General features: G+C 46.8%; 1 protein-coding gene across 2 annotated transcripts in view; it reads right to left on the bottom strand.

Moving 5' to 3' along the window:
- LOC135034908 (ultra-long-chain fatty acid omega-hydroxylase-like) overlaps positions 1–27,239 on the bottom strand; it is a 106,179-nt gene that overhangs the window by 49,878 nt on the left and 29,062 nt on the right. The window contains exons 2-3 of one of the 2 annotated variants that reach the window (XM_063954300.1): positions 26,041–26,263; positions 19,776–19,920 (exon numbers count right to left, since the gene is read on the bottom strand). In XM_063954300.1, the coding sequence (XP_063810370.1) occupies positions 19,776–19,920; positions 26,041–26,262 (367 nt within the window). In that variant the 5' untranslated portion in view covers position 26,263. Of the gene's footprint in view, positions 1–956; positions 1,102–19,775; positions 19,921–26,040; positions 26,264–27,239 lie in introns of both variants that reach the window. The other variant, XM_063954301.1, reaches the window with a different exon arrangement.

Genomic DNA, 27,239 nt, shown 5'->3' with positions numbered 1-27,239 from the left:
ACAATAATACAACCGTCACCTGACACCAGGCAGCCTATGCAAACCAGATAAGTGTCACCTCACACTATAAAACTGGACATTAGCATGCAGTAAGCATACTGGATGCACAGGTGCACATGACATGTATACAATAAACACTATCTCAATACAATGTTATAAATCCATAAAACTTCTTGGGTGTATAGGGTGGCCAACATTAAGTTGTGCCTGTGGACACAAGGCCCATACATTTTCACACTATTTATGTCTGGTGACATTTTCAGAAGCAGCTGGTTACATGTCTCAATAATAGAAAAGTGTTCAATAGGTTGTAAATGTGTATAGAAAAATCTTTTGTGGAGTTACATTCTTAATTTACCTTTAATTTCTACTGTGACAGACGAAAGATGTCACATACAGTCTATAGGGGTGGTCTTCAGGTTGCCGGCGGCCGGCCTCCTGGCAACCACCATACCGGCGCCGGAATTCTGACTGCCGGCATACAGACATCTTTTCTCCCTCTTGGGGGTCCACGACCCCCCTGGAGGCAGAATAAATAGCGTGGCGTGCTTAGCGCGCCACAGTGCCCGCATCGTGGCGAGCGCAGCGAGCCCGCAAGGGGCTCATTTGCGCTTGCCCAGCTGTCGGTATGCCGGCGGTCAGGATCCCAGCGACGGTATGCTGCTCGCTGGGACCCCGGCCGCCGGCAAACCATACTACACCCGTCTATAGAAATACATGTCTGGGTCATGCACAAAGCACTGTTGGCTGCTCAGTATCATGCATGTAAACGAATACAAAACTTTATTCTTATATGCCTGTGTGTGAGCGTGTCATTCTTAGTCAATATGGTTGCTATCTGTTTTAGTGTATGACTTGGACCATATACTGCTTATAGCAACATACAGTAGACAGACAATGCACATACGTACTAAGAAGGTGAAAGCAGAAACTTTTTAAAGAAAGAAGTGAACTACCTGGAGCCTGAAGAACAGGCTTAATGCTATTAGAATGGAAAAGCCTTACGATAGGATAATAAAGGCTAAACCACCAGGAGCAGGCATAGACGTTATCCTTCACCAATTCGTTCACAACCAGCAATCCTTCTTCTGTATTCCTGATCTAGAGTGATAGGAAGTTACAGTCAGATAGCCAGAAAATTATCCTCGTGCGGGTAAGAGACCTCTCATTCAGAAATTTATTACCAACACTTTTTTCAAATCATCAGAAAGAATAAAATAAGAATTTACTCACCGGTAATTCTATTTCTCGTAGTCCGTAGTGGATGCTGGGTACTCCGTAAGGACCATGGGGTATAGACGGGCTCCGCAGGAGACTGGGCACTCTTAAAAGAAAGATTAGGTACTATATCTGGTGTGCACTGGCTCCTCCCTCTATGCCCCTCCTCCAGACCTCAGTTAGGGAAACTGTGCCCGGAAGAGCTGACATTACTAGGAAAGGATTTGGAATCCAGGGTAAGACTCATACCACCCTCTTGTTGAAGGAGGGGACCCTTGACCACCACCTGTTGAAGATACAATTTACGAATTGCAGTTAACACTGGCTCCCTCTCTTGGGGGGAAGCCCGCCGGGTCCTCGGTGAGGGGGCATCTTCTCACAGTCCAGCCTGTATCCCTGCGATACAATTTCTATTGCCCAGGGATCTAACAGTGAGTGAACCCACTTGTGGCTGAACTTACGAAGGCGTGTCCCCACCGGGCCTAGCTCCGCCTGTGGAGCCCCAGCGACATGCGGTGGATTTTTGTAGAGGCCGGGGAGGACTTCTGTTCCTGGGGACTAGCTGTGTTGTACAGCTTCTTTCCTCTGCCCCCGGCTCTGACAAGAAAGGACGCACCTCAGACTTTCTTGTTTCTTTATTCGAAAAGCTGCATTTAATAATGTCGTGCTTTCCTAGGCTGTGGAGGAATATAAGGCAAAATATCAGAATTACCAGCTATAGCTGTGGAGACCAGGCCCGAGAACCTTTCTCCACACAATCCTCAGCCTTCCATATGCCTCTTAAGTCGGCATCATCTGTCCAATGTATATTCTACAGTACACGTCAAGCAGAAATCGACATAGCTTTTGTCTCTAGGACCAAGTATACTCATGTCCCTTTGGGCATGCTTTATAATTATATATCTATAACTTAAGACAGCATCTTAAAATATTTATATGCATACTAGGGTCTCAATCTCTGCTGATAAGGTACCTGTCCACGCTGCCACAGCGCTATAAACCCATGCCGACACAATCGCCGGTCTGGGTAGTATACTAGAATGTGCACACTATCTGCAGGATCCCTGAGAATAGCTAGTGCAAACAGGACACCCAAGGGGAAGATTCTCAACACATCCTGGCCCTAGTGAGGAAAGGATACAGCCTGAGAATTCTCTTGTGGGAAGCTGCCGTCTCTTGTCTGGAGATTCCCGCTCTTTTTCCTCATGAGAGGAGGGAAATTTACCTCAGCATTCTTCCCCTTAACATGTGTACTCTCGTGTCAGGGACAGATGAGTCATCAGTGATATGCAAATCATCTTTTATTCCAATAATCATATATTGAATATCTTTTAGCCCTCTTGGCTGTAATTTTGCATTATCGTAGTCGACAGTGGAGTTAAACTCCGTGTCGATACTTTGTTGTTTTGGATAGTGAACATAGAGAGACTCTGAAGGACTCTGTGACATAGGGACAGACCAGGGTAGATTTCCTTTCTGTTCCCTAACCTTTTGTGCAATAATTTTACCTCAGCACTTACACATATCCAAACAGGTATCGGCGTTGTCGAGGGAGACACCCTCCCACACACATATCCGCTCTATCACCTCCTTAGAGGAGCCTTTTACCTCAGACATGTCGACACACGCGTACCGACACACCACACACACAGGGGATGCTCTATTTGAAGACAGTTCCCCCACCAGGCCCTTTGGAGAGACAGAGAGAGAGTATGCCAGCACACACCACAGCGCTATATAATACAGGGATGTACACTATACTGAGTGATTTTTCCCCTATAGCAGCTTATATACACAGTTTTGCGCCTAAATTCATGTGCCCCCCCCCCCCCCTCTTTTTTACCCTTTGTGTACCAGGATACTGCAGGGGAGAGCCTGGGGAGCTTCCTTCCAGCTGAGCTGTAAAGAGAAAATGGCGCCGGTGTGCTGAGGAAGAAGGCCCGGACCCCTCAGCGGCGGGCTTCTGTCCTTTTATGTACTTTAATGGCGGGGGTTAATGCACATATACAGTTTATCAGACTGTATTATGTGCTTTTTGCCAAGTAAGTTAATGTAATTGCTGCCCAGGGCGCCCCCCCCCCAAGCGCCCTGCACCCATCAGTGACCGGAGTGTGTGGTGTGCTAAGGGAGCAATGGCGCACAGCTGCAGTGCTGTGCGCTACCTTAATGAAGACCGGAGTCTTCAGCCGCCGATTTTCAACTTCTCTTCGTTCTTCTGGCTCTGCAAGGGGGACGGCGGCGCGGCTCCGGGACCGGACAACCGAGGATTGGGCCTGTGTTCGATCCCTCTGGAGCTAATGGTGTCCAGTAGCCTTAGAAGCCCAAGCTAGCTGCAAGCAGGTAGGTTCGCTTCTCTCCCCTCAGTCCCACGTAGCAGTGAGTCTGTTGCCAGCAGATCTCACTGAAAATAAAAAACCTAACAAATACTTTCTTTTCTAGGAAGCTCAGGAGAGCCCCTAGGGTGCATCCAGCTCTGGCCGGGCACAGATACTAACTGAGGTCTGGAGGAGGGGCATAGAGGGAGGAGCCAGTGCACACCAGATATAGTACCTTATCTTTCTTTTAAGAGTGCCCAGTCTCCTGCGGAGCCTGTCTATACCCCATGGTCCTTACGGAGTACCCAGCATCCACTAGGACGTCAGAGAAAAGTGAATAATTGTTTCTGCTTATTGAGAATTCCAAAGTATGTCTGTCTTTTACTGTTTAATGGTGCACAAGAGTCTATTTAGGATCCGGTCATGACCCAGGCAGTCGGTATCCTGGCTGTCAAAATCCAGACATCGGAATCCTGACATTGGTCAGATTGCCGGCACCGGCTATCGACACCGGGGGAGAGGTAAGCAGCGTGGGGGGAGGGAGGTTAAGTATAGGCTGCTGGGGGGTGGGAAGGGAGGAGGGGGGGGGGGGGGGGTATATTACCTGCACAGTTCATATCTGAAATATAATGGAGTCTGGTAGTCCTGTACACTTTTAAAGGTTTACTCAAAATCATGGGCCTTGCTGTACAGATCTATAAACTTAGCATTTTGAGTAGTGAACTGCATCCAATATTCTTACCATATTCAATAGGATTTAGGCGAATGTGTTTTTCTTTTAAAGGGATAGATTTTTTTTTTTAATACTAGTTAAACTTATGGTACAACATAATCTATAATTATTATTTTTATTTATTTTTTGAAAGCATATTCAGTGTCTTTCATTTATACATTTCATTTCCTGGTGGCAGCCTTATAATGAAATAAAATCACCGCCCTATCTGCACAGCAATTATTGTGAGACATTGTCTTACTATGGGATACCTGGGACGAGCAACTGTCCCTACGGCTTGGTATAAATTGATTTACCTGAGGGATTACATTGAATAAATTCAGAAACATTAGGCGGTACTTGAAAAAAAACCTGTAATACTTTCTTTATTGGGTGCTATGGGTACTAAGTAAACTTTAACCATCATATGGCTACATTGTAAATAAAGGCTGAGAATCCCTAGTCAATGATATTAGATTCATTCATCTAATGCTAGTATAATTGTATAATTAATTACCCTGTGATTTTTTTTCTCAGTTCCACTGGATAATATTAAGGATTAAAATAATGATCACATTGGAACTGAAATCCCCTACCAGGACTCCACTGTGCATTTGAAACCCCCCATTTATGCTCAAGGTGGGTCATTTCAGTAGCAAACAAATTTGCATCACTATCTCACTGGAGCCTGTCTGAAAATTTGGGGAAAAAAAGAAACCCTTAATTTAGATTCACTTAAATATAATGTTTTTCAGAAGTCCAGATAGGACGAAACGCGTTGGGTGTTACCAGACTTAACCCATCTTCTCAAGTTAAGCAGTTTTATGGTTCTTTTTTATCTTGTCTATACCATCATTTTATGCAGTCTATGTTGCCCATTTTTTAACATTTTAGGGTTAAATTCTCTGTATTTTTAAGTTTGCTCTAAAAAATTTTAAACATCTTTTATTTGTGATTTTAGTGGTGCTACTGTCTTTTACTGGTGTATTTAGTAATAAATTGTCAATAATTTTTTATATTTACGGTCTCCCAAATTTTATGTGACATCATTGGTCGCTTTGAAACACCTTATCCACCGTTCCATTTACATGACCCATAAAGCACTTTACCAATGCTTTTTTCTTAAGGTGTAGCAGACGCCCTATTAAATTCAAGGGAGTGTCCTTCAAGGGAGATTATATAGGTGTATATATATCTATTTATTATTTGATCTTACCTAATATAATTTTTTTGGTCTAACTACTAGTGTTGATTGGCGATCGCATATTGGCGCGGTTGGTTCACTCGTTTCACACATTAAATATAATGTTATCTATATACATTTTTGTTACAGCATAAATATTGTAAAAGATAGCATACAGTATCATCTTGTAAGTTAGGTTTCATTGCCCTTTAAATGAAAGCATGGGCATAACTGTAGTGGGTGCAAGAAGTGCCATTGCTATGGGGCCCAGAGACTTAGGGGGCCTGGACCCAGGTTATAAATTTGCACATCAATTTCCCAGATTTGCCTGCTGAGCAGTTGGGTCTGATCCATTGCCCAGCCTGAATGGTGTGACATTACATTTTCAGAGAGACGAGCGTGTAGTGGATGCTAAAATGGTAAGAAAGCACTACAATGTGGCATCATTTTAACTGGAGGTCACTAATGTGGCACAAAATGAACTGGAGGGCACTCTAATGTGTGCACTATAATGCTCATTGTAATGTGGAGAGCACTATAATGTTATATAATAAGAATTGGGGCACTGTAATGTGGCATCCCTACAATATGACATTGTGTAAAGTAGGGAAATATGATGTTTCATAAAATACACTTGGGCACTACTATTGGGCATAACATTAACTAGGGCACTACTATGGTTCAGAAAATGAACTAAGGCACTATAACATCAACAACTGCTGCGGAGAGGAGTCTCTCAAGAAGGATTGGTACATGGGCCCTCAGAGTATGTTGTAGGCAAACAGCCATGTGGCAAACAGCCATGTAGAAACTAGGGGACTAATACAGAGTTGATCGCAGCATCAAATTTGTTAGCAGTTGGGCAAAACCATGTGCACTGCGGGGGGGGGGGGGGGGGGGGGGGCAGATATAACATGTGCAGAGAGAGTTAGATTTGGGTGGGGTGTGTTCAAACTGAAATCTAAATTGCAGTGTAAAAATAAAGCAGCCAGTATTTACCCTGCACAGAAACAAAATAACCCAAAAAAACTAACTCTCTCAGCAAATATTATATCTGCCACACCTGCAGTGCACACGGTTTTGCCCAACTGCTAACAAATTTGCTGCTACTATCAACTCTGAATTACCCCCCATGTTCCTTCTCGTGTACCTAAGGTTCTAATTTCCCAGACATCAAATGAGAAGTGTGTAGTTGCAAAACATTGCATAACTTTACTTGGGAAATATTTAAAAAAGAATTTAAAGAAAGACATGACTCAGGTTTTCTAGCAGGAACATCTCTATTAAAGCAATGAGTGTTCGCTGTGAGCTGGTTAAATAGCTTTTGTATTGCAAAACTCATTGTAAGGTTGATTTCTATATAAATATCAGAACCTTATTATTAGGATTCCCTATGGAATATCTACCTTCACTAATTTTGCAATGGTAACAGAGGTTGAGAGTAGGGTGGTCAATCCCGGGATCGGGATTAGTGGGATCCTGGGATTTAGGCAAAAAAATGGCCGGGATTCAATCCCGGGATTGGAAGCTCCAATCCCGGGGATTGCGGTATTTACCTGCCCCATTGTTTGTTTGTTTTTTTTTGTTTTTAATACTGAGCAGCAGTGTTGAGCATCCTCAGGAGGCTCAGACGCTGCCCGGCTCTCTCCTCTCGGCTCCACCTGCCCCCTGCAGTGTGTACTGCACAGCATGACATGTCAGAGGTCACGCTGACGCCAGCTGTCAGCGCCGGCCGGACTGCATCTCTCCTCCCGGACCTCGCGAGCCCTCCCGCCCATGATGGTGAATCCGACGCCAGTGCCGCACCTTGCCGCCCACAGCTCGCAAGCCCAGCTCCCACCCAAGATGGTGAGTATTTGTGTGGACTGGGCTAAAATGGTAGTGTTGACAACAGTGCGCAGTTAAAAAGATAGTGCAGCCCAAATCCAATATCAGTGGGAGGGAACAAACACTAGTTCCCAATTCGGAACAAGGATTCCTGGCGCTCTCTCTTTAAAGATATATATCTCCCATATTTGGGTAAATGCAGTAATGAATTAAATAAGAATTTACTCACCGGTAATTCTATTTCTCGTAGTCCGTAGTGGATGCTGGGAACTCCGTAAGGACCATGGGGAATAGCGGCTCCGCAGGAGACTGGGCACAACTAAGAAAGATTTAGGACTACCTGGTGTGCACTGGCTCCTCCCTCTATGCCCCTCCACTGTGCCCGGAAGAGCTGACACAATAAGGAAAGGATTTTGGAATCCCGGGTAAGACTCATACCAGCCACACCAATCACACCGTATAACTCGTGATACTATACCCAGTTAACAGTATGAAAAATAACTGAGCCTCTCAACAGATGGCTCTAAACAATAACCCTTTAGTTAGGCAATAACTATATACAGGTTGAGTTTCCCTTATCCAAAACGCTTGGGACCAGAGGTATTTTGGATATCGGATTTTTCCGTATTTTGGAATAATTGCATACCATAATGAGATATCATGGCGATGGGACCCAGGTCTAAGCACAGAATGCATTTATGTTTTATATGCACCTTATACACACAGCCTGAAGGTAATTTTAGCCAATATTTTTTATAACTTTGTGCATTAAACAAAGTGTGTGTCACTCACCGCGGGCAGCGGCGGCCGCGCTTGTCCCTGCGGGTGACCTGGTCTGCCCGGCGCCTCTCTTCTCCCGGCGATCTCCGGTTCCAGCGGCGGGTCGGCGCGTTCCTGCGGCGGCTTCCCGGAGCGAGGGCGCCGCCATCATAGTTAGGTCAAGGAGGCGGAGCAGGACTGACGTCACCTGCCTGCTCCGCCAATCAGGCAAGGGCGGGGAATTCAAAACCAGACGCCGGGCAGAGATCCGGTGCCTGAGTATCTTCGTTTCTCCCGCAGAAGCTGTGATTCCAGAGCTCCCACGTTCCTGTGATCTCCATGCCTCCAAGCACCTCCGTGCCTCCAAGCACCTCGTGCCTCCAAGCACCTCCGTGCCTCCAAGCACCTCCGTGCCTCCAAGCACCTCCGTGCCTCCAAGCACCTCGTGCCTCCAAGTATCCCGTGCCTCCAAGCACCTCCGTGCCTCCAGCACTTCAGTGCCTCCAGTGCCTCAGCATTCAGTCTCACTGTGCTCCCGGCACCTGTGTGTCTCAGTACCTGTACTACCAGCACCTCAGTGCCTCCAACACCACAGTGCCTCCAACACCACAGTGCCTCCAACACCTCAGCATTCAGTATTTCTAAAAGTCTTGTCTTTCAGGAAACCTTCAAGAATTCTTCCGTGCTTCCTGCCTGCCGTTTTAATCCTGCATGAGGAAGACCTACATCCGGCCATCTCTACTGCGACCCAGTAGCGGTTCCTCTTCCCGGTCATCGGAAGAAGCCCCGAGTCCACAACACTCCCAAATCAGGTCAGTGATAGTATACTCAGGCCAGATGGACCCGGGGAATCGGAACACGGACTCAAGTGCCATCCCATGGTCTGATCCCATGGTTTCCAACTATACCAACTTCATCACGTCCTTTTCGAAGAATTTTCGACGAACCCGGCAGAATGACCACTGCTTCTTCCGACTTGCTCCGTGTTCGACAGGGCGCCCGTTCCGTGGGTCAGTACGTGGTTCATTTCCAGACCATTGCCTCCGAACTACGCTGGAATAATGATGCCCTGAGAGCTGCCTTCTGGTCTTTCCGACCGGCTGAAAGATGAGCTGGTTACCAGAGATCTGCCGGATCCATTAGAAGATTTGATTTCCCTTTGCGTCAAGGTGGATCTTCGGATGCAGGAGCGTGGAAGGGAACGTAGCCGTTCGGATCGTTCCACGTTCCGGAATCCTACTCCTAGACCAGTGGCCTCACCTAGCTCGGACGAGCCCATGCAAATTAACCGATCCCGACTGTCTCCAGAAGAACGACAGCGTCGTCGTGAGGGTAAACTCTGCCTTTACTGTGGAGCCGCAGATCATTTTCTTAAATCTTGTAAATCCCGTCCGGGAAACGGGCAGGCCTAGCTTGTTCCGGAGGAGTCAAGCTGGGAGTTACGACAAAAGCTTCTCCAACTTCGGACTGTTTGCTTCCTGTAACTCTAGTCTCCGATTCAGTCTCCAAGTCTTGTGAAGCCCTGTTGGATTCCGGGGCTGCGGGGAACTTCGTATCTTCCTTCTGTGCCCAAAGCTTGGGTTTAAAGTTACGGCCTATCGAGCGGCCAATTTCACTGACGGCTATCAACGGGACTAGAATTTCCAAAGGTCTTATAATGTGGCGCACGGGGCCAGTTAAGCTGCAGGTCGGGGCTCTACATCAGGAAGGTCTGGAACTCCTGGTAATCCCAGAAATGCACCATGATCTGGTTCTTGGAATGCCTTGGCTAAAAAGTCATAATCCCCACATCGACTGGAAGTCTTCACAAATTCTGTCCTGGAGTTCCTTTTGTCACACTAATTGTCTCACTCTTGTTTGTCTGCTCCGTGTCTCCTCCAAGACGGATGAAGAGCACATTCCGGAGGCGTATCAAGGGTACAAGGACGTATTTTCGGAACAAGCAGCTGATCTGTTACCACCTCATAGGCCTTGGGACTGCCCTATTGACCTTGTCCCAGGGAAGACGCCACCCCGTGGTCGCACATATCCTCTGTCACTTCCCGAGACTCAAGCTTTGTCGGAGTATATTACGTCCAATCTGCTCAAGGGATTTATTCGCCCCTCTTCCTCCCCTGCTGGAGCGGGCTTCTTTTTCGTGAAGAAAAAGGACGGGGGGTTGAGACCATGCATCGACTACCGCGGCTTAAACGATATTACTATCAAGAATAAATACCCCTTGCCACTAATCACAGAGTTATTTGATAGGGTTCGTGGTGCCCGCATTTTTTCCAAACTCGACTTGAGGGGAGCTTATAATCTTATACGCATCCGAGAAGGGGATGAATGGAAGACTGCCTTTAATACCCGAGATGGGCATTACGAATACTTGGTGATGCCGTTCGGTCTCAGTAATGCTCCCGCTGTTTTCCAGGGATTTGTCAATGAAATCTTTCGTGACATGTTATATCAGAGTGTTGTGGTATATTTGGACGACATACTGATCTTTTCCAAGAATCTTGTCGAACACAGGACTCAAGTCAAAGAGGTGCTCCACCGTTTACGAGAGAATCATCTCTATGCCAAGCTTTCCAAATGTACCTTTGAAGTAACATCAATTCCGTTCCTCGGTTATATCATCTCGGGGACGGAGCTTCGCATGGATCCGGAAAAGCTGTCTGCCATTCGTGACTGGACTCAGCCTCTTTCTTTGAAAGCAATACAAAGGTTCCTGGGCTTTGCGAACTACTACAGGAAATTCATTAGGGGTTTCTCCACCATTGTTGCGCCCATTACTGCCCTGACGAGAAAGGGTTCTAATCCAAGTTTGTGGCCTCCGGAAGCCATTGAGGCTTTTTCCCACTTAAAGTTAGCTTTCATGACGGCTCCAGTTCTCTAACAACCAAATTTCGATGAACCTTTCTTCCTAGAGGTTGATGCATCTTCAGTCGGGGTTGGGGCTGTTCTCTCTCAGTACTCCTCTGATAAGAAATTACATGCGTGTGGCTTCCATTCTCGTAAATTCTCTCCGGCCGAACGAAATTACACTATTGGAGACCAGGAACTCTTGGCAATTAAATCCGCCTTGGAAGAGTGGAGATATCTTTTGGAAGGGGCTAAACATGTGTTTACCATCTACACGTATCACAAAAATTTGCTGTACATCAAATCCGCACAATGCTTGAATCCTCGCCAAGCGAGATGGGCACTTTTCTTTTCTCGATTCTCGTTTGTTATCAAGTACCGGGCCGGGACTCTCAATATTAAAGCAGATTCGCTTTCCCGTTCACAAGCTTCCACAGACGAGGATGAATCTCCTGAGAGGGGTTTAATTCTAAATCCAGTTTCTGTCTCTGCTGCTTTAACTACTCCAGCTCCTCCTCCTGGAAGAATGTCCGTACCAGCTAGATTCCGGCCAAGAATACTACAGTGGGTCCATAACTCCAAGTTTTCCGGTCATCCCGGTGCCCAGAAGATGTACAAGTTTCTGCAAAGGTCTTACTGGTGGAACACCATGAGGAAGGATGTACAAGATTGCGTTAATTCTTGTCCACAATGTACACAACATAAATCTCCTCGTCTGCCTCCTGCAGGGTTACTTCGTCCTTTGCCTATCCCTGTGAGACCCTGGACTCACATTTCCATGGACTTCATCACTGACTTGCCCAGTTCCAAGGGTTGCAACATCGTTTGGGTAATCGTTGACCGTTTTTCGAAGATGGCACACTTCGTGCCTTTGACTGGTCTCCCGACAGCTCCGAAACTGGCTCTACTGTTCATCCAAGAACATTTTCAATTGCATGGGTTGCCACAAGAAATTGTTTCTGACCGTGGAGTACAGTTCACCGCCAGGTTTTGGAAAGCCCTCTGTTCAACTCTACAAATTAAACTTAAGTTTTCGTCCGCTTATCATCCCCAAACAAATGGTCAAACGGAACGAGTCAATCAAGATCTAGAGACTTTCCTTCGTTTGTATCTCTCCCCTTCACAGGACAACTGGGTGGAGTTGTTGCCTTGGGCGGAGTTTGCCCATAACCATTTGTTTCATTCTTCCACTGGGGAATCACCATTCTTCGTCAACTACGGGTTCCATCCACGTGTTCCAGAATTTCCAAGCCTTCCGATAGAAGAGGTTCCAGCTGTAACGTCCACTCTATGACACTTCGGACAAATTTGGAGAAGGGTTCATGCTAATCTTAAGAAGGTTTCAGTCCGGTACAAGTTCTTCGCAGATAAGAAACGGCGAGCCGCACCTCAATATAAAGTTGGGGACAGGGTATGGCTGTCCACACGTAATCTCCGGTTGAAGGTGCCCACCATGAAGTTCGCTCCAAGGTTCATCGCTCCTTACCCTGTGCTACAAGTCTTAAATCCTGTGGTCTGTAAACTGGGTTTGCCTTCCCACCTTCGAATACCTAACGCCTTTCATGTTTCTCTACTCCGTCCCCTCATTCTGAATCGGTTCCACTCAGCATCCCCTAGGCCAACGTCTGTAGTGACAGAAGCTGGAGCGGAGTTTGATATCAAAGCTATTCTTGACTCTCGTTATCTTCATAAAAAATTACAGTACTTGGTGGACTGGAAGGGTTATGGTCCTGAGGAGAGAAGTTGGATTAAGGCTACTGAAGTAACGGCTCCTCGACTGGTTCGGATCTTCCACTCCAGACATCCAACTAAGCCCGGAAAGTGTCCAGGGGCCACTCCTGGACGAGGGGGTACTGTCACTCACCGCGGGCAGCGGCGGCCGCGCTTGTCCCTGCGGGTGACCTGGTCTGCCCGGCGCCTCTCTTCTCCCGGCGATCTCCGGTTCCAGCGGCGGGTCGGCGCGTTCCTCTGGCGGCTTCCCGGAGCGAGGGCGCCGCCATCATAGTGAGGTCAAGGAGGCGGAGCAGGACTGACGTCACCTGCCTGCTCCGCCAATCAGGCAAGGGCGGGGAATTCAAAACCAGACGCCGGGCAGAGATCCGGTGCCTGAGTATCTTCGTTTCTCCCGCAGAAGCTGTGATTCCAGAGCTCCCACGTTCCTGTGATCTCCGTGCCTCCAAGCACCTCCGTGCCTCCAAGCACCTCCGTGCCTCCAAGCACCTCCGTGCCTCCAGCACTTCAGTGCCTCAGCATTCAGTCTCACTGTGCTCCCGGCACCTGTGTGTCTCAGTACCTGTACTACCAGCACCTCAGTGCCTCCAACACCACAGTGCCTCCAACACCACAGTGCCTCCAACACCTCAGCATTCAGTATTTCTACAAGTCTTATCTTTCAGGAAACCTTCAAGAATTCTTCCGTGCTTCCTGCCTGCCGTTTTAATCCTGCATGAGGAAGACCTACATCCGTCCATCTCTACTGCGACCCAGTAGCGGTTCCTCTTCCCGGTCATCGGAAGAAGCCCCGAGTCCACAACACTCTCAAATCAGGTCAGTGATAGTGTGTCTACATTCACACAATTCATTTATGTTTCATATACACCTTATATACACAGACTGAAGGTCATTTAATACAATATTTTTAATAACTGTGTGTATTAAACAAAGTTTGTGTACATTGAGCCATCAGAAAACAAAAGTTTCACTATCTCACTCTCGCTCAAAAAGTCCGTATTTCGGAATATTCCGTATTTCGGATATTTGGATATGGGATAGTCAACCTGTACAAGTATTGCAGACAATCCGCACTTGGGATGGGCGCCCAGCATCCACTACGGACTACGAGAAATAGAATTACCGGTGAGTAAATTCTTATTTTCTCTGACGTCCTAGTGGATGCTGGGAACTCCGTAAGGACCATGGGGATTATACCAAAGCTCCCAAACGGGCGGGAGAGTGCGGATGACTCTGCAGCACCGAATGAGCAAAAGCAAGGTCCTCCTCAGCCAGGGTATCAAACTTGTAGAACTTAGCAAACGTGTTTGAACCCGACCAAGTAGCAGCTCGGCAAAGTTGTAAAGCCGAGACCCCTCGGGCAGCCGCCCAAGAAGAGCCCACTTTCCTCGTGGAATGGGCTTTTGCAGATTTAGGATGCGGAAGTCCAGCCGCAGAATGTGCAAGTTGAATCGTACTACAGTTCCAGCGAGCAATAGACTGCTTTGAAGCAGGAGAACCCAGCTTGTTGGGCGCATACAGGATAAATAGCGAGTCAGTTTTTCTGACTCCAGCCGTCCTGTAAACATAGATTTTCAGGGCCCTGACTACGTCCAGCAACTTGGAATCTTCCAAGTCCTTAGTAGCCGCAGGCACCACAATAGGTTGGTTCAAATGAAAAGCAGATACCACCTTAGGAAGAAATTGGGGACGAGTCCTCAATTCTGCCCTATCCATATGGAAAATCAGATAAGGGCTTTTACATGACAAAGCCGCCAATTCTGACACACGCCTGGCCGAAGCCAAGGCCAACAGCATGACCACTTTCCACGTGAGATATTTTAGTTCCACGGTTTTAAGTGGCTCAAACCAATGTGACTTAAGGAAATCCAACACCACGTTGAGATCCCAAGGTGCCACTGGAGGCACAAAAGGGGGCTGAATATGTAGCACTCCTTTAACAAACGTCTGAACTTCAGGCAGTGAAGCCAGTTCTTTTTGGAAGAAAATCGACAGAGCCGAAATCTGGACCTTAATGGAACCTAATTTGAGGCCCATAGTCACCCCTGACTGTAGGAAGTGCAGAAATCGACCCAGCTGAAATTCCTCCGTTGGGGCCCTTCTGGCCTCACACCACGCAACATATTTTCGCCATATGCGGTGATAATGGTTTGCGGTCACCTCCTTCCTAGCTTTAATCAGCGTAGGGATGACTTCCTCCGGAATGCCCTTTTCCTTCAGGATCCGGCATTCAACCGCCATGCCGTCAAACGCAGTCACGGTAAGTCTTGGAACAGACAGGGTCCCTGCTGCAGCAGGTCCTGTCTGAGCGGCAGAGGCCATGGGTCCTCTGAGATCATTTCTTGAAGTTCTGGGTACCAAGCTCTTCTTGGCCAATCCGGAACCACAAGTATAGTTCTTACTCCTCTCCTTCTTATTATTCTCAGTACCTTGGGTATGAGAGGCAGAGGAGGGAACACATAAACCGACTGGTACACCCACGGTGTCACTAGAGCGTCCACAGCTATCGCCTGAGGGTCCCTTGACCTGGCGCAATATCTTTTTAGCTTTTTGTTGAGGCGGGACGCCATCATGTCCACCTGTGGCCTTTCCCAACGGTGTACAATCATTTGGAAGACTTCTGGATGAAGTCCCCACTCTCCCGGGTGGAGGTCGTGCCTGCTGAGGAAGTCTGCTTCCCAGTTGTCCACTCCCGGAATGAACACTGCTGACAGTGCTAACACATGATTTTCCGCCCATCGGAGAATCCTTGTGGCTTCTGCCATCGCCATCCTGCTTCTTGTGCCGCCCTGACGATTTACATGGGCGACCGCCGTGATGTTGTCTGACTGTATCAGCACCGGCTGGTGTTGAAGCAGGGGTCTTGCCTGACTTAGGGCATTGTAAATGGCCCTTAGTTCCAGAATATTTATGTGTAGGGAATTCTCCTGACTTGTCCATAGTCCTTGGAAGTTTCTTCCCTGTGTGACTGCCCCCCAACCTCGAAGGCTGGCATCCATGGTCACCAGGATCCAGTCCTGTATGCCGAATCTGCGGCCCTCTAGAAGATGAGCTCTCTGCAGCCACCACAGTAGCGACACCCTGGCCCTTGGAGACAGGGTTATCAGCCGATGCATCTGAAGATGCGACCCGGACCACTTGTCCAACAGATCCCACTGAAAGATCCGAATGGAATTGCTTCGTAAGAAGCCACCATCTTTCCCAGGACTCGCGTGCAGTGGTGCACCGACACCTGTTTTGGTTTTAGGAGGTCTCTGACTAGAGACGATAACTCCTTGGCCTTCTCCTCCGGGAGAAACACTTTTTCTGTTCTGTGTCCAGAACCATCCCCAGGAACAGTAGACGCGTTGTAGGAACCAGCTGCGACTTTGGAATATTCAGGATCCAGCCGTGCTGTTGTAACACTTCCCGAGCTAGTGCTACTCCGATCAACAACTGTTCCCTGGACCTCGCCTTTATAAGGAGATCGTCCAAGTACGGGATAACTAAAACTCCCTTTTTCCGAAGGAGTATCATCATTTCGGCCATTACCTTGGTAAATACCCTCTGTGCCGTGGACAGACCAAACGGCAACGTCTGGAATTGGTAATGACAGTCCTGTACCACAAATCTGAGGTACTCCTGGTGAGGAGGGTAAATGGGGACATGCAGGTAAGCATCCTTGATGTCCAGTGACACCATGTAATCCCCCTCGTCCAGGCTTGCAATCACCGCTCTGAGCGATTCCATCTTGAACTTGAACCTTCTTATATAAGTGTTCAAAGATTTTAAATTTAAAATGGGTCTCACCGAACCGTCCGGTTTCGGTACCACAAACATTGTGGAATAGTAACCCCGTCCTTGTTGAAGGAGTGGTACCTTGATTATCACCTGCTGAGAATACAGCTTGTGAATCGCCTCCAGCACTGCCTCCCTGTCCGGGGGAGCTGTCGGCAAGGCAGATTTGAGGAAACGGCGAGGGGGAGACGTCTCGAATTCCAGCTTGTACCCCTGAGATACTACCTGTAGAATCCAGGGATCCACCCGTGAACGAGCCCACTGGTTGCTGAAGTTCTTGAGACGGGCCCCCACCGTACCTGGCTCCGTCTGTGGAGCCCCAGCGTCATGCGGTGGACTTAGAGGAAGCGGGGGAGGACTTTTGTTCCTGGGAACTGGCTGTATGTTGCAGCTTTTTCCCTCTACCTCTGCCTCTGGGCAGAAAGGACGCGCCTCTAACCCGCTTGCCTTTCTGGGGCCGAAAGGACTGTACCTGATAATACGGTGCTTTCTTTGGCTGTGAGGGAACATGGGGTAAAAATGCTGACTTCCCAGCTGTTGCTGTGGAAACGAGGTCCGAGAGACCATCCCCAAACACCTCCTCACCCTTGTAAGGCAAAACTTCCATGTGCCTTTTAGAATCTGCATCTCCTGTCCACTGCCGAGGCCACAATCCTCTCCTGGCAGAAATGGACATTGCGTTTATTTTAGATGCCAGCCGGCAAATATCCCTCTGTGCATCTCTCATGTATAAGACAGCGTCTTTAATATGCTTTACGGTTAGCAATATAGTGTCCCTGTCTAGGGTATCAATGTTTTCCGACAGGGAATCTGACCACGCAGCTGCAGCATTGCACATCCATGCTGAAGCAATAGCCGGTCTCAGTATAATTCCTGAGTGTGTATATACAGACTTCAGGATAGCCTCCTGCTTCCTATCAGCAGGTTCCTTTAGGGCGGCCGTGTCCGGAGACGGTAGTGCCACCTTCTTTGACAGGCGTGTGAGCGCTTTATCCACCCTAGGGGATGTCTCCCAACGTGACCTATCCTCTGGCGGGAAAGGGTACGCCATTAGTAACTTTTTAGAAATTACCAGTTTCTTATCGGTGAAAGCCCACGCTTCTTCACATACTTCATTTAATTCATCAAAAGGGGGAAAAACCACTGGTAGTTTTTTCTCCCCAAACATAATACCCTTTTTTGTGGTACCTGGGGTAATATCAGAAATGTGCACCACATTCTTCATTGCCGTAATCATGTAACGGGTGGCTCTATTGGAATGTACACTAGTCTCATCATCGTCGACACTGGAGTCAGTATCCGTGTCGACATCTGTGTCTGCCATCTGAGGTAGCGGGCGTTTTAGAGCCCCTGATGGCTTTTGAGACGCCTGGGCAGGCACGAGCTGAGAAGCCGGCTGTCCCACATCTGCTATGTCGTCAAACCTTTTATGTAAGGAGTTGACACTGTCACGTAATTCCTTCCACATGTCCATCCATTCAGGTGTCGACCCCGCAGGGGGTGACATCACATTTATCGGCCCCTGCTCCGCCTCCACATAAGCCTCCTCATCAAACATGTCGACACAGCCGTACCGACACACCGCACACACACAGGGAATGCTCTGAACGAGGACAGGACCCCACAAAGTCCTTTGGGGAGACAGAGAGAGAGTATGCCAGCACACACCAGAGCGCTATATAATGCAGGGATACACACTACACAAGTGATTTTTCCCTATAGCAGCTATATATATATTATATGCGCCTAAATTTAGTGCCCCCCCTCTCTTTTTTTACCCTATGTAGTCTGGAAACTGCAGGGGAGAGCCTTGGGAGCGTCCTTCCAGCGGAGCTGTGAGGGAAAATGGCGCCAGTGTGCTGAGGGAGATAGCCCCGCCCCTTTTCCGGCGGACTTCTCCCGCTTTTTAAATGTATATTTGGCAGGGGTATTTTACACATATATAGTCTTTATGACTATATTATGTGGTATTTGCCAGCAAGGTACTCTTATTGCAGCCCAGGGCGCCCCCTCCCAGCGCCCTGCACCCATCAGTGACCGGAGTGTGTGGTGTGCATGGGGAGCAATGGCGCACAGCTGCAGTGCTGTGCGCTACCTTGATGAAGACCGAAGTCTTCGGCCGCCGATCTCCAGGAACGTCTTCTTGCTTCTGGCTCTGTAAGAGGGACGGCGGCGCGGCTCCGGGACCGGACGACCGAGGCTGGGCCTGTGTTCGATCCCTCTGGAGCTAATGGTGTCCAGTAGCCTAGAAGCCCAAGCTAGCTGCAAGCAGGTAGGTTCGCTTCTCTCCCCTTAGTCCCACGTAGCAGTGAGTCTGTTGCCAGCAGATCTCACTGAAAATAAAAAACCTAAAATATACTTTCTTTTCTAGGAGCTCAGGAGAGCCCCTAGTGTGCATCCAGCTCGGCCGGGCACAAAATTCTAACTGAGGTCTGGAGGAGGGGCATAGAGGGAGGAGCCAGTGCACACCAGGTAGTCCTAAATCTTTCTTAGTTGTGCCCAGTCTCCTGCGGAGCCGCTATTCCCCATGGTCCTTACGGAGTTCCCAGCATCCACTAGGACGTCAGAGAAAATTACACCGTGTTTTTAATAAACATATAAAAGTTTTTAATGGCATCCGCCACAAAACACAATACGTCCACATGTATGCATGGGTGGTCTTCAGTATGCCGAATGTCGGGATCCCGGCGCACAGTATACCGGCACCCCGACACCCGGCATACTGACAGCTATTCTCCCTCGTGGGGGTCCACGACCCCTCTGGAGGGAGAATAAAATGTCGTGGCGAGCGCAGCGAGCCTGCAAGGTGCTCCTCTGCGCTCGCCACACTGTCAGTATGCCGGCGGTCGGGCTCCTGGCGCCGGTATGCTGGTCGCCGGGAGCCCGGACGCCGGCATACCATACTACACCCGTATGCATAACTGTGCGCTGTGGCATGTGGGTCTTCAACCCAATCCCGGGTATTCTGGGAATCCCGGGATTGACCTTTTTTCAATCCCGATACCCGGGATTGAAAAAAAGGCCTAGGATTGGCCTCCCTAGTTGAGAGGCATTTCTTGCCCTGCACTGCACATAAGCCATAGCCTTTCACTTCTTTCGACAACACAGAAAAATGAACGGAGAGAAAGAAAATAATCGAATATTAGATATTGTGGAGGAGAGAGTGTCCCACTATAGGGCCAGTGCGGCTACAGAATGAGATGAGAAGTGTGGACAGAAGATGGGGCGGTGCTTAATGTTACTTACAATAAAAAAAAAAGCTTGGAAAAGTAACTTACCTAATAAGTTATTGGATGGCTTGTTTCGGACACCTGTGCAGAGACTTATTTGGCTGTTACATAACAAAACCTCTTTATAGATGTAGTGCCATTGTTAGAAAATAATGCACTGAAACTCCTATGTACTATACCTGAAGTTGTAACCAAGGGTTTGATTGTGTCCGGGTGTATGAGTGATATCATAGGGACTGCAGGTCCATTCCAAAACTTTATAGTGTGGGTAAATGTCATGACTAGATTGTTGATTTTCTTTAATCCCTCTTCATCATTTAAAATCTACAAGCAATGACAGGCAGAATGCAAGGTTATGCGCAGCAAGATGCAGATTAGGGTTTAAGCACAGTGAAAGCATTAAAGCTGCAATCCTACCTACATAATACAGTGTGCTACTAATGTGTTATTATATTTTGTCAATATAATAGAATAGATCTTGTACTAATTTGATTTGTGATGCATAATATATTCCATTTGTAGTGTTCTGTCTATAACAATTACTAGCACGTGTCCCATTCTGCAATCCCGGGTCCAGCCTGGGTCACTGAACACAGATTTCAAGCTGTGTCACAGCGGCTTAAAACACCATACACAACCCAGGCTGAACCCTGGTTATTACCGGTGCTTCCCTCTGCCACCTCTCCATACAGTGTAAACGAAACCCAGGTAATAGAGAGTGTAAACGCACGTAACAGCAAGATTTGTTTTGTGGGCAAGATACAGTAGGGTTGGGGCTGATATGCCAGAGGTCGTGATCCTGGAGGTCAGCATACCGACTCCGGTATCCCGTCCGCCAGCATGCCGACAAGGGGGGGGGGATATGGGCTTTGGGCGGCGAGCGCAACGGAGCACATTGCGAACCCGGTGGCTTGCTTCAGGTTGTATTCCCACTCTATGGGTGTCCTTGACACCCACGAATGGGAATAGCCCCTGTTAGCCGACATTCCGGCTGGCGGCATTGTCAGCGGTTGGGATTCCGGTGTCGGTATCCTGACCGCCAGGATCCCGACTGCCGGCATATTAACTGGTCTATAGAAGACTAAATAACCCCCGTCTCACAAAAGTCCCAGCCCGTTCTTGCACTGGTATGTCTGGAAGATGAGTTTTGTGTGGGAATGTGTATTTATCATGTGTACAGTTGTGCTCATAAGTTTACATACCCTAGCAGAATTTGTGATTTTCTGGCCATTTGTCAGAGAATATGAATGAAAACTCACAAACTTTTCTTTCACTCATGGTTAGTGGTTGGGTGAAGCCATTTATTGTCAAACAACTGTGTTTACTCTTTTTAAATCATAATGACAACAGAAACTACCCAAATGACCCTGATCAAAAGTTTACATACCCTGGAGATTTTGGCCTGATAACATGCACACAAGTTGACACAAATGGGTTTGAATGGCTACTAAAGGTAACCATCCTCACCTGTGATCTGTTTGCTTGTAATCAGTGTGTGTGTGTATAAAAGGTCAGTGAGTTTCTAGACTCCTGAAAGACCCTTGCATCTTTCATCCAGTGCGGCACTGACATGTCTGGATTCTGATTCATGGGGAAAGCAAAATAATTGTCAAAGGATCTGTGGGAAAAGGTAATTGAACTGTATAAAACAGGAAAGGGATATAAAAAGATATCCAAGCAATTGAGAATGCCAATCAGCAGTGTTCAAACTCTAATTAAGAAGTGCAAAATGAGGGATTCTGTGGAAACCAAATCACAGTCAGGTAGACCAACAAAAATTTCAGCCACAACTGCCAGGAAAATTGTTCGGGATGCAAAGAAAAATCCACAAATAACTTCAGCTGAAATACAGGACTCTCTGAAAAAAAGTGGTGTGGTTGTTTCAAGATGTACAATAAGGAGGCATTTGAAGAAAAATGGGATGCATGGTCGAGTCGCCAGAAAAAAGCCATTACTACTCAAATGCCACAAAGCATCCCGCTTACAATACTCCAAACAGCACAGAGACAAGCCTCAAAACTTCTGGAACAAAGTCATTTGAAGTGATGAGACCAAAATTTAACTTTTTGGCCACAACCATAAACGTTACATTTGGAGAGGAGTCAACAAGGCCTATGATGAAAGGTACACCATTCCTACTGTGAAACATGGAGGTGGATCGCTGATGTTTTGGGGATGTGTGAGCTACAAAGGCACTGGAAACATGGTCAAAATTGATGGCAGGATGAATGCAGCATGTTATCAGTAAATACTGGAGGAAAATTTGCACTCATCAGCCCGGAAGCTGCGCATGGGACGTACTTGGACGTTCCAACATGACAATGATCCAAAACACAAGGCTAAGTCGACCTGTCATTGGCTACAGCAGCCCAAGAATTTACAGGAACTGGAGGCTTTTTGCCAAGAAGAATGGGCAGCTTTACCATCTGAGAAAATAAAGAGCCTCATCTGCAACTACCACAAATGACTTCAAGCTGTCATTGATGTTAAAGGGGGCAATACACGGTATTAAGAACTGGGGTATGTAAACTTTTGATCAGGGTCATTTGGGTAGTTTCTGTTGTCATTATGATTTAAAAAGAGTAAACACAGTTGTATGACAATAAATGGCTTCACCCAACCACTAACCATGAGTGAAAGAAAAGTTTGTGAGTTATCATTCATATTCTCTGACAAATGGCCAGAAAATCACAAATTCTGCTAGGGTATGTAAACTTATGAGCACAACTGTATCTATAAAGAACATTCAAATGTATAAGACAACATTTAAGACAGGAGGCTTAACTTAGCATTTTTTTAAATGGAGATTAATTTAAATTAATTAGGTGGGTAGTTATAAAGTGGATATAGATTAGATTCTTCTACTTTTTCCACTCTGCAATTTCCTGCCAGATAAGGAAACCCACAAAATGTGGCAGCGATGGTTTGCACTGGGACATTTTCCAAAATCTGACTGTACAATGCAGACATGTCAAAAACCTTCAGTATCTATTGTCTGTAAACAAGGGCGTAGCTACCATAGGTGCAGGCAGTGCAGCTGCTATTGGGCCCAGAGCTGAGAGGGCCCCACCTTTCCTGTCACAATTACATGTGTTATATACATTTTTCGCCATTGGGTGGTACGTAGGGGTACTGTCAAACTTTTTCCTTGGGGCCTGCAATATATCTAGGTATGCCCCTGGACCTGCTCATTGTAGTGTGATATAAAATTAACTGGAGGGCATTCTAATGTTATATAATATGCACCGGGGCACTGTAATGAGGCACAACATGAACGGGGAGCACACTACATAATGTTAATTGGGGGTACTGTGCGGCATAATGTGTACTGGCAGCTCTGAAATGTGACATAGGGTAAACTTAAGCAATACTGCAATTCATAAAAGAAATTAAGGCACTACTATTAAATAAGGGGCATAATATTAAATAAGGCTCTACTATGGTTTAGAAAATGAACTAAGGCACTACTATAGGGCATAAAATTAACAACTGCTGCAGAGAAGTGTCTCTCTAGAAGCATTGGTACAGGGGCCCCTTCAAAATATTTCTATGGGGCCCACAAAGTTTTGGCTACGCCCCTGTCTGTAAACGTGTCAGTGTGATTGTAGACCCCTCACATTATTTATGCTAGCCTTTGAACTATAAGGCGGCCTTCTCTTTGTCCACCTTCATGTGCTTTCTTTAGCAATTGTATTCTTTACCAAGCAGCTTAAGCAAGAACAGTAATTAGTAACAGTTGACTATGTTAGTGACAACATCTGGCTTAAAAGCAGAAATAAGCAGCATTGATATTAAAATAAAGCTGTCACCACACATATATACTGCATGAGGCTGTATTTTAAGCTCCATCATTCACCATCTTAATGTTGTAGACAAGAGGCCATGATGCCGGATGTGACATAGGGGACTTGAGGCTGGAAATTACACTAGGGGCATGAGGCTGGAAGGGACACGGAAGGACATGAGGCTGGAAATTACACTGGGGACATATGGAATACTACAGTGGGGACTATAGGAACCTCTGTATTTCTTTTTATCTTTTGTGAAATAATATTCTAAAAACCAGTAAAATCTTTTTCCAGTTAATAGAAAAAGTATTATTGATGGGTAATATTCTCCAAACATTCTCACACAGGGTGTTAGAAAGGCCTGTATGCAACAGTGGGCAATGTATGCAACTCAGTTACACCTCCACTTGCAGCTGAAAGGGTATAACTTAGTTCAGTGATGATCGGCGGGATGTAATGGAGTCAGAGATAGTTGGAGGTGTGGGATGCAGGCCAATCTCAAACATTTTTTTAAATAGGCAATCAATTACAAGACATGGTTTTGGCATCCCGCACCTTCTGCAATCTCGGACTCCATTACGTCCGGCCGGTTGTGCCAAAGGTATGCAGGAAGCTATTTTCGTTGTAGCGTAAGTACGTCTGCCTAATAATGATGATGGCTATGAAACCACATGTGTGGATAGGTGCCTCTTGAGCATCTTTGGGATGTGTTGGAAAAACAAGACAGAATCATGGATGCTCCTTCCCGCAACCTACAAGACTTAAAGGATTTGTTGCTATTGTCTTGGTGCTAGATACCATGGGACACCTTCAGAGGTCTTTGTTACTTTGCCTAGCCTTTTAAAAGATTGTACCACATGAGCAGTATGCTGTACCTGTTTCTACTAGACAAGGAAATCAGAAACTATCGGATTGCCTCAGTTACCTGCTTGCATATACAGATTTCCCATTGGGACAGTGCACACAGTATATTTGTTAACCAATGTTATAACCATGTTCTGCTCTTGGCTGCTAAAATGAGAAACTAGTTTTTCTTACCACATTTTATGTGTGTTTTACTGACAAGTGCTGTACATTGTGGCCAAGATGCGGCATATATCTAAATAAAAATTGAAAACACAATATCAGTGGTGTAACTATAGAGGGTGCAGCATGCAGCTGCTATGGGGCCCGGCGGCTTGGGAGGCCTCAAAGGCAATATTTTTACTTACTGTTGACGTGCCGGGTCACAGCAGTGTATTTACTGGTAGGGCAGTGGAACCGCTTGTTCTACAGAATTCAGAAACATGGCTGCACCTGCAGTAGTGGCGCTGGGGCAATGTGCCCACGCTTCCGGATTCTTTAGAAGAAGCGGCTTCAACTCCCTCCTCCCTACCAGTAAGTACACTGCTGGGCCCCCAAACGTGCAGCGGCAGCAGTAAATAAAACAAAATGAAGAAGAAAAAAATATTAAGAAATAATACATTTTAGAGGGTGCAGTGAGATTGCCTTCGGTGCCCCCCCCCCAAGCCCCATAACAGCTGCATCCCTTGCACCTTGTAGAGTTAGAGGGTCCAGCCATGTCTGTCCATCTATGCCCCCTCCTGTCCATCTGTCTATGCCCCCATATGGTGCTCAGTCTGTCCCCCCATGCCCCTGTCCGTCCATCCATCTATGACCACTCCCGTCCGTCTATAGCTCCATATGGTGCTCTATCTGTTCGTATATCTGTGTATGCCCCCACTTGTCCATCCATGCCCCCATATGGTGCTCTGTCTGTCCGTCAATGCCGCCAACGTCAGTCTATGCCCCCATATGGTGCTCCGTCCATCCGTCTGTCTGCCCATGCACACCCTGTCCATCCCCCCCTTCTGTCTGTTTGTCTATGCCTCCACCCCCGTCCTCTGCTGTAATCAAGTAGTGTCTCTCCAGCTCGCTCCGCCCTCTCTTGCTACGGTTTCTCTCCCTGACAGTATCTCTTATTCCCTCTTTTTCCATGAAAACACTCGCTTCCTTTGTCTCTCCCTCTTTCTTTCTTTATCTCTCCCCCTGACACCCTCTTTCGCTCACTCCACTCTCTCTCCTGCCACTTATACCCCTTTCAAACCACTACCTATGAACACGGGTTATGGGCACATGAGCGCGCATAACCTGTGTTCATGTGCGGTGTGAAAGGTGCAAGGGTTGAAATACCGGGTCGAGTGACCCAGTATTTCAACCCTGGTCGTGGGCAGGGTTGAACAAGTCTTCAACCCGGCACACTGTGCGGTGTGAACGGGAACCCGAGTCGATGCAACCTGTTTCCCGTTCACTCTCTGTGTAGGGGTGGCGCTATGCCGGGTTGCAGTCAGCAGCGGCAGGACGCCTGAGGCGGGTCGCACACTGGGAGCTCCCGTGTCAGGCTCCCGTGTACAACCCACCTCAGGTGGTCTGAAAGGGGTTTAAGGGGCATTGCAGTGACAAAGGCTGGGGGGTTGGAGAGAGGAAGGGGGAGGGGGGGCATGGGGGACTTTCAAGATTTTATTATGGGGCCCACAAAGTTCTAGTAACGCCCCAGCACAATATGATGAATATTTGGAGTTCTTCAGATACATAAAGTAGTGCAAATAGGCATTTGAAAGTTACATTATAATCTTTCCTTATGTGTTATACTGTAAGCTTCCTTTTATATGCTTACCATTCCTAAGTGTCCTAGAAGCCAGCTGCGCTTTGGAGGTTCTGGGAAGCAACTGAGTCTTTTGACATTGATTGCATATGCCCATAGTAAAAGAAACACTTTCATGCACACACGAATAATGAGAACAGCAAAGACGAGCAGCAGAGCACGGACTGCATATATTCTGAAAGATGTGGGCTCCAATCTTAAAGCGCCCAGCAGATGATCCACTATGTGCAGCATTCTGAGTGAGTAAAAAAAGACAGTAGGATTAAATAGTAACAAGAAGGCAGTAACATAACTACAGCTTAGTGCAATTTTTTTTGGATGTTTTATTATAATTATTATCACAATATTTTATTTATAGTTATAGACTTTCAACTTCTATAAGAGACCAAAGGAGGAAACACATGTTCTTCTATTTGGTGTTCAGTCAGTAATATATAGTTTTGGGCTAGACGATAAGAAATTGTGATACTGATAATTACACTGAGAAGAGAATTAAACAAAACCTTACCGATGGGACTTTTTTTTAAAAGGGGCAATCACTTACAAGGTGAAACCGTGCCCCTTTAAAAAAAAAAAAGTCAGATCGGCCGGCATCCCGCACGGCGGCCGGACTCGGATGGCATTACTTCTCGCCGTATGAACGGTTTAAAACAGGTCCTAGCTCACACAAGTTAAGTGTACACAAAGTGCTAAATAATTATCTTTTCATTTCTATGCTCCCTCATTACAGTGTGGCATGTAGCACTGTGTAAGGGAGGGGGTTAGCATCGAGAACTGAAAAAATAAATAAATAATAAAATGTTTTTTTAATAGTGATCTTAAATTTAATTTTGAAATATATGGGGCTATTACCATGCTAGGGGCTGGGGTAGAGGAGGATATTTACAAAACGCATTATATTGGGTTGGCTATGAGATTATATACCTATCCATAATGTTTATATTCATCACGTCAATAATGTCAACACGGTCATAATGTCGAAGTTGACCTAGTCAGCATTCATCATGTAGGCAGTGATGAAATGGCGACATGTTAGAATGTCGACATATTGTCCCTGTTGGCCCAGTGGCGTCTTCTAGGTTCCAGTGGTTAGGTGATTATCCCATCCGGGTTAGACTCCAGCTTTCCAGTAAGTATTTCTTTGCTATCCCCAACACTAATTCCTACCCCTAACCCTCCCTCTAGTGCGTACTCTAACTTCACCTCCCCGT

The sequence above is a fragment of the Pseudophryne corroboree genome, chromosome 2, assembly GCF_028390025.1.
Source record: "Pseudophryne corroboree isolate aPseCor3 chromosome 2, aPseCor3.hap2, whole genome shotgun sequence".
NCBI lineage: Eukaryota > Metazoa > Chordata > Amphibia > Anura > Myobatrachidae > Pseudophryne > Pseudophryne corroboree.
This window is presented reverse-complemented; position numbering and strand designations above follow the sequence as displayed.